Below are 12645 nucleotides of genomic sequence, written 5' to 3' on the forward strand. Positions count from 1 at the left end.
GGTGCAGGGGCCGCTCGGGTGGACGTGAGTGTCGGGAGGGCCACAGGCTGTGAAATGCCCTCTCTGCCCTCTGCGGGCTGGGCGAGCAGGAAGGGGTCCTGGCTGTCACTCGCGGCGGCTTATTCTCGTGCACGGTCCTGTAAGAGGACAGAGGCACTGACAGGCGGGTCCCCTTGTCCTAAACATAAACGCATGGTCTTGATACGTGCAGCCCCGTGCTGTCAACCGATCTGCTCTTGCTTGGGATTCTCCTAACAACGTTGTCTGTTTTCTAGCTGTCGCTACTGTAAGAACTTGGCCTTTAGTACACATGACACGCAAAGTATGTTCCTCGACCGTCAGGCTTCTGGTGAGCACGAGGCTACGAGCAGCAAAGGCTTCAGGGCGTCGCAAGGTGTGTCCGGGTTTTGCCTGCGTCGGGGCGGGCGTGGCGCCCCTGACACCCCCGTTGTTCAAGGGTCGCCTTGCACCTCTTTTAGTCTCCACCGCAGCCGCTTTCCTGCCGTCGCGTGACAGGCTCGCTGCCCGCGAGCTCCGGGGCCCGAGGCCGCCTGCGGGCCGCCCTCCTCGCAGCCCACGCCCTCACGTCTTCTGGGGACCGCGCGGAGGGAGGCCCAGGAGAGGCTCTGTCGTCGCTGTCCCTCCAGGCGAGGCCCGCCCCTTGGTCCCAGCACCTCGCCCACATCTGTGGAACATCTGCCACATTCCAGGTCCGGTGCCCGAAGGACCAAAACACTGTCGCCCCAAGGGCCGCGTGAGAGCGTCACGAACGATGTCGAATGGGGCGGTATTAATTCACAGCCGGCAGCCAAAGAACTTAAAAAAGGAAAAATATTTAGAAAGTCTGTGAACGCCAGCGGCAAGACACCTGGTTTCTGTCAGGCCACCGAGCTTCCGGTGACAGGGAACCGGAAGTCCTCGTCGCCAGGCGATCGGCCCCCGCCGGGAGGACCGGGGCGGGGCCAGTCGCACACTGCTCCCGACTCTGGGCTCCCATTGGCTGCGGGAGGAACCGGTGAACCAATCCCCGCAGACCTTAGCGCCCTCCTCTTGCGTCACTACCGCCTCCGGGCCAGGCCCCGCCCCGCTCTCCCGGCGTCGCTCGCGCGCTGGAGTCAAGATGGAGGAGTACGCTCGAGAGCCGTGGTGAGTTTGACCGGCGTCCTCGCCTGCCTCTGCCCCTCTACCCTCGCTGCTCTCTGTCCAGGCTCCCGAGGTCGTGGGCGCGGGTTGGTAACCGGGGGCGGCGCGGGCTGCAGCGGCCCGTCGGCTTCCCAACCCGGGCCGCTGGCGCCCAGCCCCCCGGTGACCTTGCGGTGGGCGGTGAGAGGTCCAGGCGTGGGCTGTGTAGAGCGAGCCTCGGACCTGCTCCCGCCCTGGGGCCCGGCCTGCCTTGTGCACGGTCAGTAATCGTGCCCCCTGCCCGCCGAGGTGACCTTGGACCCGTCCCTGCCCTGCGCTTTGCTGAGCCCCTGCGTCGAGGAAGGGAAGACAGGCCTCTGAGCGGGTGCCATGCTCGTGGGATTCTTTGTATCGTGATGTGTCAGGCATTTGAGAGGAGTGGAACTTAAGCTCCTGTAAGCAGGGGCCTGGTTCTAGTGCTTGGAATTCTCCCTTGGAGGAGAAGGGGGTCAAAAATCATCTGGAGAATGAAAGAGATAGTAGCAGGTGTTCCCTGAAAAGCCATGAACAGGAGTTCGTTCGTTCATTCATTCATTCATTCATTCATTCATTCATTCAGAATTTATTGAGTGACAGGTCTGTGCTCAGTTTTTTGTTAGGTTCAGGGAATAGAAGCGTGAATAAATCAGGCACACAAATAGATCGTTATAAAAGAGCATGTTTGCAAACAGAGAGACGTCTCAGGTTGCCCAAGTTTACAGGCTGCTGGGGTCTTGAGAAAAGTCAGGTCATATGATTTGGGTTAGTCACCTGTTTTACTGTGTTAGAGCAGGGACTGAGGTGTTTTCAAGTTGTGCCCAAGACTTTAGGCTATCAGGAAGTGAATTTAATCGTTTTCCAGGTGGTTCACACCCTTTTTTAAAAAAATTAAATCTGTTGGGGTAACTTGGTTAATAACATATAAATTTCAGGTGTCCATTTTTATAATCCAGCACCTGTGCACTCTGTAGTCTAGACCACCTGAAGTCTAGTCTCCATCTTGTACATGACCCTCTTCATCCTCGCCCAACCCCCGTCCCCTCTGGTAACCACCATTCTGTTGTCTCTGTGAGTTTGGGTTTTTCGTTTGTTTGTTGTTGTTTATTGAGGGACTTTATATGACCTTGCCAGCTGTAGCCAGGTTGCCTGCTTTGTGCCCTCCCTCAATGGGTGTGTTTCAGCATCTCCCATCTCTTTAAAGTTTCCTTCTCCAGAGGTAATTGCCCCCCATCCTGGATGTGCTCAGACATGCAGAGGTCAGCGCATTGTAGGCTGCTGTTAGCAGTTACTGTTAGACGTGGTATAATGACACAGGGTGGCAGGAGAATAAATTATTTAACTTTTTTGAGTTAAAGGTGTTACAAGAATAATGAGTTTTCGTCTAGTCGTTCATTAGGGGGCCCCTTTGCTTTCTCTTAGTGCGTATGTTTGGAAGCACTACAGTAGGTTTTGTAGTCAAAATTGCTTTGCTCTTTTGGACTGTTTGGTAAGAGTATTTTCTCGTCATCCAAGCTCAAACTATAAGCATCTCCCTCCCACGCCCACCCCGTATATAGTCTGAATTCTTTCAAAACGTCTGCCTTTCAGTTCCTAGTGTAGGATCTCATGTGGGGTCCCTAATGCCTTTCTCAGTAGCTTCCCAATTGCTCTCCTTGTCTCCAGCGCCCTTGAATACGTCATATGGACTTAATCATCCCAAAGTAGGACTTGCCACATCCTACTTTGTATCATATGTTTTCTTTTCAAAAACCCTAAGTCTTTATGATACAGTGGAAAGAACTTTGGGGCTTTGCAGTACTATATTTTGTATTTAAATTGGTTCTAGTTACTGCTTATATGACCTTGAGCAAGTTACTTAATCTCTGAGCCTTTGTTAATCTATAAAATGGACATCAGACAGGAAAACTCTTGCAAAGTTAAAAGATAAGGATTCTAGAGGAAAATAGCATAGCTTTCTTGAAAATCATAGGTTTTATTTGCCTAATAAGGCACCTAAAACATAGTTGATACTTATTAAATGATAACTTGTAGTCTTGTTGCTGTTACTTACTGGTTCTCTGTGGCCTATATTGGTCTGGCATGTACAGTCTATTAGGTTTTGGCTTCAGCCTTTCGCGTAGCCCATCACTTTCCTGGCAGGAACATGGTGGTTTAGCAGGACTTTGTTCAGAAAGTCTTCTTTTTGTCTTGCCTCTGTTGTGGACATCCTCTCGGAATACATACGCTGGCTGCTCCCTGATCTGAATTCTGCCGCTCTTTACTGATTCTGTAATGCTCATCACTTTCAGCTCCAACTAATTATGAGGTCGTTTCAGCTAGATCTTTGAAAGTTACTGACCTACCACTCAGGGAGCCACTAATTCATTCTCCTGTGTCTTTCCTCTTTACTTCCTGTTAACGTTTCTACCATTTTAAAGAAAGTTTCCTGGTCCTCTTTAGTCCCTCAGCTGCTTCTCAAACTGTTAAAGTGAAGTCAGGTTACCTGTGCTTGGGGTTAAACGATCAACTCTCAGTGGGTCCTGGGAAGGGCCCCACGAGTCTGCATCTCTGGCCAGCTCCCAGGTGCTGCTGGTTTTGACCCAAAAAGCGAGCTGCGGGTAGCAAGGGCCCAGAGCATCCTGCCAGCAAGACAAGTGGAGTATCTGCTGCCTGAGGCAGTTCTGTGTGGTCCTGAGTTGTGTTACTTGAAAAGGATATGTTTAGTCTGCACAGTTTTGCATGCCTGTGTGGCGAAGTCAGAAATTACTCATTATTCAAATTCTCCAGCAGCATCAGTCTGCCGAATTCACAGGTTTACTTGAGCGGGTCGCTTGCCCATAGGCTTGTTATAGCATTTGACCCTTGACACTAGATAAAAGAAAAATCTTTTATTTATAGTGGGTTGAAAATGAATGTAACTATTCACAGACTTTTTTATAAGCCAGAGTCTTAGACTATTACCGTGTTTCCCCGAAAATAAGACCTAGCCGGACAATCAGCTCTAATGCATCTTTTGGAGCAAAAATTAATATAAGACCTGGTCTTATTTTACTGTAAGATCGGGTCTTATAATGTAATGTAATACCCGGTCTTATTTTACTATAATATAAGATCGGGTCTTACATAATATAATATAATGCTGGGTCTTATATTAATTTTTGCTCCAAAAGGCACATTAGAGCTGATTGTCCAGCTGGATCTTATTTTCGGGGAAACAGGGCAATTCTGATCAGATTACTCAGATTCCAGTGTGTTGCATAAGTTAGGGCGCTACATTTGGAGGCCAGCTGGGTTTACAGATTTAACCTCTAATTATTGGATATTCCAGTGTGTTAAATGGATCTGGTACAAACTGGAGTTCTAAATGTTAACTTGGACTCAATAAACCCAGAAAGAATTTCAAACTGAAAATTTGTCTTCCTCTGCACCAATTGAGTCCCCATTCTTTGGGTCTCAGCTTTAAATTGTGCTGCAGCTGGAAGGCTTCCCTTGATCCCTAGGCGACTGGGCCAGCCTTCTTGATTATAACATGATTTCCTGCATATATGTTTGCTCTCGCACAGTGCCCTGCTTACGCTGGACACACTAATTGTTAAACGAGTGAATAAAGTGTTGCCCACCTGTATCTTAGGTGACTTGGGCTGAATAGATGTGGAGTGTTGGGAATCCTTTATCTTTGCCTGTGTTTTGGGGATAAGTGTTTATTGGTTGCAGAGGACTCTGCATTGTCGTCTGTTGCACCACTTACTGGGTTAACAAGGGTTTTATGGTTCATGCATGAGAAACACAGCCATCTCTTTTTCCTCCCGTTCTTAGCCCCTGGCGAATTGTGGATGACTGTGGAGGGGCCTTTACGATGGGTACCATAGGTGGTGGCATCTTTCAAGCAATCAAAGGTTTTCGCAATTCTCCAGTGGTAAGTGGGTGAATGGTCTTGTTTTATTATCACTTGAAACCTAGGTTTGCTAATGTCACTGACGGCCCCATCAGTGGGTTGGAAATGTATTATCCTTCTAATATAATTTTGGTTCCTGTTTTTATAGGGAGTAAACCACAGACTACGAGGGAGCTTGACAGCTGTTAAAACCAGGGCCCCGCAGTTGGGAGGTACGAACACAGAATTTCTCCGTTTGTGCTCCAGACTCTTCCTGTGTATTTGAAGATGAAGCTCTGGTTTCTCCTCCTTTTTTACACCAGTTACTGAGCTTCGTTCAGTCTACCCGTTTGTTACAAACGAATATCTCTGTAGGTTCTTCTTGACTTACGGTTTGTTCAGGAATTAACTTGAATTGTTGCTTCCATTTGAAAATCTTGTCTGTCCTTCAGGCACTTGATGGTGTTCTGTTTTGTCTTGTTTTGTGCTCTTGTCCAGACGGAAGACCATGTGGTTAAGGCTCGGGTTTGTAAGAGTGAGGAGCGCTGGCTCCCGGGGCAACAGCTGAAAACAGTGGGGTGGAAAGGCTGGGGTTTCATGGGAGAGAAGCCAAGGGAGCTGGTCGGGCCGCTCTCCAGGGTTGGCTTGTGGGCATTGTCCAGAGCTCAGTGCGGAACTGGAAAAGGGGACATTCATTGCCCCTTTGAAGCTCGCTTATTCAGAAGCTGGGAGAAGAGCGGTGATATGAGTGTGGAGGTTCCATTGACTTACACAGAAACAGGGTAGAGAGGCCACACAACATGAGGACGGCAGACATACTGCTTTGTCCTCCTTGGTGATTTTGTGCGGCAGGAGATGCCGTCTTCTCTTTGTCCTGGGCGTGTTTTCCTCTAGGGGACAGTCCAGTAGCTAATAGCCACCATTGACTGAGTGCTTGTTATGTACCAAGCTCCCTCCTGAGGGTTTTACAGCATGTTTTTATTTAATCCTCACAGCAACATCAGAGGTAAGTGCTGTGTCCCCATTTCCCAGGTGAGGACACTGAGGCTCTGAGGGTTGAAGTGATGGTGTCGCTCTCCTCTCCTTTCCTTTCTTTCCTCTGAGAACTGTACAGCCTGAAAGGAAGTAGTGGCTACTTGTCCTTTGTTTCCATGGTTACTGTGAAGGATGGCAAGTAGTAGTAAAATCCACAGCGACCTGGACCTCCCGTGCAGGCGGAAGCCGTACGGACTTTCACAGGTTTTTGCATGTCTGCTTCCGTCACATAGGCATTTTCAGTAAATAAAAAAACAGGTAACGTCACAGCCAAGAAGAGCCTAAAGGGATGTGATGACTAAACGTACTGTGTCCTGAAACAGACAGAAAAGGACATAAAAACTGAGGAAATCTGAGTGAAGTGTGGACTTCAGGTAATAATGGTCTATATTGGGGCATTAATAGTGACAAATGCACTGTGCGGACGTGAGATGTTAGGAACTGGGCACCTGGGTGTGTGACACGTGGGAACCCCCAGTACTGCCTTCACAACTTCTCGGTAACTCGCAGGTTTATTTAAAAAAAAACCAGCCAGGGTGATATGGACGAAGAGTATATCAGGGTATGTGTGACTTGGGATCATTTATTTCAAATCCTCGGGGTCCATCTTTTTGAGGAAAATTGAGAAATATTTATGGTGTCTTGAATTTTAAAAATACTGGGATGACATTTTCAGTTTCATGCAGTGAGCACGTACTGAGCTTTTCCAATTAAGACCCAGAGCAGGCAGCGTGGGAAGGTCGAGTCGTGTCCTGCAGAACCTTGTATTTTCAGAGGGGAAAGAAAGATGTTTTAGGTGTAGAAGAGTTAAATTGTCTGTATGTCACCCAGAGATGCTGACCATTCAAGTCTTGGTGGTGTCTTTCCCGACTGTGTGTACTTGTGTATGTGTGGTTGTTTGTGTTTTATTTTGCAAGTTGTTACTATGTTTAGGAAGGGATTATTTTAAGAGCCAAGTAATCTGATTTAGGGTTGTTTTTAGTTTCACGCTTGAGGCCTCAAGGGTAGAAAGGATAGAGAAGTGGTGGTTTCTGCTGCCTTGAACCTCCGTAATTCTGTCTGTATCATTCATGTGCCACGTTGGCATGTGTGGGCTTACACCTGGAATGCATTGTAGAAAAGCTGGATCGCTTGTTTTCCCGTTGGTGATTTTCATAGATACCCAGTGACACTTAATGAAGAAAGGAAAAAGTAGAGGTGAGACAGAGTGGTAAGAGAGCAGGAGAAGGAAGCAGGGTGGTTGCTTTTGCTTATCATTCGTCCTAAAAGGGGGGTTTGAATGTGCTTAGCCTGACTCCCAGGCCTGCCTCATTTCTTGTAGGTTTTGGGTCATTGCTCATTTCCCAACTGATACAGTACAGCCCAAGCTTTGTTCAAGAGATGAGCATCCTGACTTTTGTTCAGTGCTTATTTATTCAAACTTGTGTTTGCATGTGTTTGTTTGGAGTGTTGTTATTTAAACTTATTCTTTACTATAACATTTTCAATGTCAGATGAAAACCTGCTATTTGTTTTGTCTTTAAATCAACAGGTAGCTTTGCAGTGTGGGGCGGTCTGTTTTCCATGATCGACTGCAGCATGGTTCAGGTCCGAGGGAAGGAGGACCCGTGGAACTCCATCACGAGCGGGGCCTTGACAGGAGCCATCCTGGCAGCACGAAGTAAGTGCTCGCGCAGACACACGCGTGGAGCAGGGCTCGGGGAGCCCCTGCCCTAACGGGGTGACATCTGGGCTGCATGAGACCGAGCGCTGCTTGGGGTGGTACAGCATGAGTGTGTGGCGATTCGGAAAACAAGTAAGAGGGTCTGGTGTGTTAGGAGTGTTTGAGAAGGAGAGCCGAGTTTGAGTCTGCCCCTTACAGTGGGTAAGAGCACTTTGCCGGACTTTCTGTGCCACCGTTTCTTCATCAGTTCTCTGGAATTAATTGAACCTGCCACCTGGGGTTGTCAAGGAAAAAAGCCCAGAACCACCTCCTGGGTCTTTGGGACTCAGCAAACCAGAATTCCTTTGGGCTCAGTGGTTTGGGCCAGGAGTTGGCAAACTTTCTGCAGAGGGCCAGGTAGTAAATATTTTAGGCTTTATGGGCTATGAGTTTTTGTCACCATGATTCAGCTCTGCCATCATTGCATGAAAACAGCCATAGACAATACATAAATGAATGAGCATGGCTGTTCCAATAAAACTTGATTTACATAAACGGGCAGTGAGTTGGATTTGAGCTGTGGCCCATAGTTCTGACTCCTGGTCCAGCCAGTGAGGAAGGGTTTGGGGCTGGGGGCAGCACGGAGCTGTACGGACAACTCTTCGCTGTAGCTTACGTAAACGAGGTTTCCATTCAGCTGATCTCTCTGTTATTAATGTATTCAGATGGACCAGTGGCCATGGTTGGGTCAGCCGCGATGGGTGGCATTCTTCTGGCTTTAATCGAAGGAGCTGGTATCTTGTTGACAAGATTTGCCTCTGCACAGTTTCCCAACGGTGAGTCTTTTTTCTGCTTAATACCATCGCCCAGACAGTTTGGAATGGTTTCCTAGGGGTTGAAGGAAACGTATTTTGTCTGCTAAAACGTGGTAGTGATTTTACGTTATGTATCAATGTGCTGTGGGTCATGAGGCTTGTGATAATGGGTTGATTCTACTTGAAAAGCTGGACGTGGTCCCGTTACCATGTTTACCCACTGGAGCTCAAGTGCTTTGGTCGGTAAGTTGCTCTTGGTCGTCTTCCCTTAGTTCTCAGGCGTTATCTGTGCCCAGGTGCGCATTCTGAGAAAACGCTCGTCATCCCAGAGGTGCTTGCAGAGAGGTGCTTGCAGGTGTCTAACAAGAATGGTGGTCGGGCGGCACGTTCTCACTGGACACGAGTGTGCCAGGCGCTGGGGATGTCGTGCTAAACAAGGGCTTGTGGTGGGGACACCAGCCAGCACGTGCACAGATAGATGAGTCCAATTGTGTGACTTGCTTTGAAGAAAGGGACTCACTTCAGGGTCCTCGGGGACCCTGTTTGTGAGAAGTGATACGATTTGTTGTAATTGTCCTGTTACCCACAGACAGTTGGGGAAGGCAGAGTGTGAGCCAAGCGATCTCTGCACTGCCATGGCACACCAGCCCCGCTGTGCCTTGTGACTGGGAAAACTCAGTTGTCTAAACGAGCCCTCACTCCTGGCTGCCAGTCTGGCTCCCGTTCAGGCTCTGTCCTTGACGGTGGAAGGAAGCAGAAGATACCGCGAGGATCCTTGTGGTGACAGCTTCACTGGCCTCTGGGGAGGGAAATGAGCCGAGCAGGGAGCCAAGCTGAGCCTGGAAAAGACGCATGCAGAGTGAGGACAGGGCGCGGCGCCCCGCGGGCTTCCCCAGGCGCCAGGGAGCGCTGCAGCGCCTGCGTGGCAGCGTCAGACGCACTTCTCACCAGAGCTGGCGTGACCCGGACCCTGGACTTAGGGCTCTGGTTTTCAGTCATGACTCTGAGTTAATCCTATTAGGAGGAGGGTCACTTTCTAACTTGTTTGTACCACTTTTGTGTGAAAGACTTCACATAAAACAACAGAAAGGTCCATGTGTCCACAAATTCAGGAGTTGATGTGACAAAAACTTAGCTGTGTTGTCTTATAGAAATTAGCCTCTGTTGCTTTGGGCTTGCTTCCGCAGAGGGAATCTCAAAAAGAGTGCATTTTATTTTGACAGGAACTGTGGGGCTGGGGGCGGTGCAGGGGAGAGTCTTTGAAAAGTTAATCATTTTCCCAATTAACTTACACAAAAACGTCCTTAAAACAGTGGGAAAAACTAGATAATACTGTATCTGAATGGTAACAGTGGTTCGCCTTGCTTTCTCTTTTTCACCCCATGTCTTCTCAAGTGTTCGATAAAGCGCTTGTGTGTCAGTGGCACGAAGCGTTGGGGAGCCCAGAACTTCCCACCGCCCCGCATCACGCATCACGTAGCTGTCAGTCTGTGTCAGGTCCCCTGGGGAAGAGAGGGCTATTCCCAGGGAAGTCTTTTTGTTTTTCTAAAGAGACACATTTTTTCTTAGTCCACGGGCCCTCCTCTTTGTGAACTAAATCCCGTCAGACTGTTTATGCGAATTAGGGACAGCTTCCCACTGCAGACTGTATGCAAATTAGGGGCGTCTCCCCACTTCAGAACTCATTTCCTACTTGATCCGTTGTAGAAATTGGATTGCCCAGTTCTCTTAAAACATGACCAAGGTACTTAAACCGCGGAAGCAATTTTAAAGAGCCACTGAAGATCGTACCAAGAGGTAGGCGGCAGCGGGTAGCAGCAGTTGCCAGAAAGGTGTGACTCTTGCTTCTTGCTCATTGGCCTGTCTGACCTTCTGGCCAGAAGTTGAGAGCTGTTGGCTCTGGAGCATAAGAGGCTCCGGTCTGTCGTGTGTCACCCACCGTGTGAAGTCGCCGTCACGGGAACTAGGCAGACCTACAGAGAAACTGAGGTTACAGACACCTCGTGTGTACTCGTGTTTGTCGAGCTGATTGATCTCTCTGCAGAGACATGTTCTCGATGATGTAACTCTCCGGTGGTTTTTATATTCTTCTCTCTCTCAATCGCAGGTCCTCAGTTTGCTGAAGACCCCTCGCAGTTGCCTTCAGCCCAGCTAGCACCCTCACCTTTTGGAGACTACCAGCAGCAGTACCAGTAGGGCTTGTAGCGGAATGAGCTGTAGTTCAAGAAGCATCTCGGCAGCACGTGCGGTCGGTTTCTAAACCACAGGTGGTGCGACTGTGGCCGATAGGCTACGAAGAGACATTTAGCACTTTTTCTATTTAAAGGAACGTGGGGGGTGTTAAACGGTGATCACACGTGAATGGCATGTGTGATCAAAGGAAATGTCCCGTATATTTAAAAGAAAACACTCCGTGCTTAGAAGATGAAGGACCAAAGGGCAGGCAGCAGTGAAACATGCTGTCACCTCCTTGGGGTCTTCTCCGCCTGGTTTTGTGTGTGCTGTTAGTCAAACAATAAACACTCCTGGAACTTGCTCCTTCTTTTAAGATAACCTGTACAGATGTACTTTCCATCCTCCGATACTTCAGGTAGTGCAGAGTACGTTGGAAATCGCATGTTTTGTGCTTAGGCCCTCGTCCCACTTGCAGTGGATTGTGTGTGTGAGAATCGTGCCGTCAACACGCACCCTTCCACAGAGATGCTGTGTGGATCGAAGGCCGAGGGAAAATGCTTCCCTTCACTTGGAAAGGAAAACACACTTTCTTGGTTTGCAGGTTGTCAGACACAAAACTCGACCTTCGAGGCTGCTGAAAAGCCCCAAAACAGCTTCCTTCGAGCGTAGCCGGTTCTGTGCGAGGACGCGTCCCTGAGGGCTGGTGGCACGGGGCGTGTGCTGTCGAGTGTCGCTCAACAATAAAAGAACATGCTGTTTTGATGTGTTCAAGTCCCCGAGCTGATCTGCACAAGGGTGTGTTTGGGGTCTGGTTGAGCCTGGCAATGGGTCAGCACTTCAGAATGGGCCGTTTTCCTGGTGGACCCGAAAATGGCACGTGGCCCTGGAGAAGGCATGATGCCGCCAGCCCCGTCTGCCTCGGGTGAAGCGCACGTCCTCTGGGCGGGGTGGGCATGCTTCTGGGGCCCGACGCCGTCCATAGGAAGCGTTTCATTCCTAATGTGCTTTGGTCCTTCGTGCATGTGGTAAAATAACATATTTATCACTTTAACCAGTCGCAAGGGTACAATTCAGTGGGTTTAAATAGTCCCAGTGTTGTGTACTGTCACGTGTACCCCAAACTTGCTCATACCGACAGACTGTACCCATTGAACACAGCACCCACTCTCCCTTCCCCTCGGCCCCTGGTAACCACAGTTCTGCTTTCTGTCTGAATTTGCCTACTCGGTACCTTTAAGTAGGACCACACAATATTTGTCCTGGAGTCTGTGATTTCATTTAGCATAACGTTTTAAGGTCCTTTCAAGTGGTAGCACGTACCCAAATCGTATTCTTTTTGATGGCTGCCTCATGTCCCATCGTGTGATTGTGCCACTTTTACCCATTCAGTTGGTGATGGACTCTGGGTTGTCTCCTCCACCTTCTGACTGTTGTGAGTGCTGCTGTGAACCCCAGTTTCAGATGGCCATTCCAGGCCTGCTTTCTGCACTGGGTGTCCACCAGGAGGAGTTCCTGGGGCATCTGGTAGTTCCGTATCTTTCTGAGAAAGCGCCAGGCTTTCCTACGTTTTCCATTCCCAGCAGCCTGCACAAGATCCCACCTTCCCACTTCCTCACCTATACTTGTTTTCGTCTCAGAAAGTACAGCCTCCTGGGAGGTGTGGCGTCTCCTGTGGGTGTGGTTTGCATGTTACCGTGATTCCCTGAAAATAAGACCTAGCCGGACAATCAGCATAAGACCAGGTCTTACATTAATTTTTGCTCCAAAAGCCGCATTAGAGCTGAGGTCTGGCCTGGTCTCATTTTCGGGGACACACGGTAGTGACCAGTGGTGCTGTGCTGACTGGCGTTTGAACATCTGCCTTGGAGATTTGCTTTCGAGGCTGTGGATCTTAACTTTCAGTCAAAAAGACAGGAGCTGTGTATCCAGAGCAATTCCAAGCCAGCAATGGGAGTTACAAGCAA

At 49.0% G+C, this 12645-nt stretch overlaps 1 protein-coding gene across 1 annotated transcript; it reads left to right on the top strand.

Annotated features, from left to right (window-relative positions):
* Nucleotides 1–1047: 1047 nt before the first annotated feature.
* On the top strand, nucleotides 1048–11447 carry TIMM17A (translocase of inner mitochondrial membrane 17A). Its single transcript, XM_019750938.3, has 6 exons — nucleotides 1048–1146; nucleotides 4957–5056; nucleotides 5184–5247; nucleotides 7581–7709; nucleotides 8417–8527; nucleotides 10614–11447. Exons 1-6 carry the CDS (start codon nucleotides 1121–1123, stop codon nucleotides 10700–10702), a joined length of 519 nt encoding a protein of 172 aa, XP_019606497.1. The 5' UTR covers nucleotides 1048–1120; the 3' UTR covers nucleotides 10703–11447.
* The last annotated feature ends 1198 nt before the right edge of the window (nucleotides 11448–12645 follow it).

Source organism: Rhinolophus sinicus, chromosome 6, assembly GCF_057876585.1.
Source record: "Rhinolophus sinicus isolate RSI-liver-muscle chromosome 6, RSI-T2T, whole genome shotgun sequence".
NCBI lineage: Eukaryota > Metazoa > Chordata > Mammalia > Chiroptera > Rhinolophidae > Rhinolophus > Rhinolophus sinicus.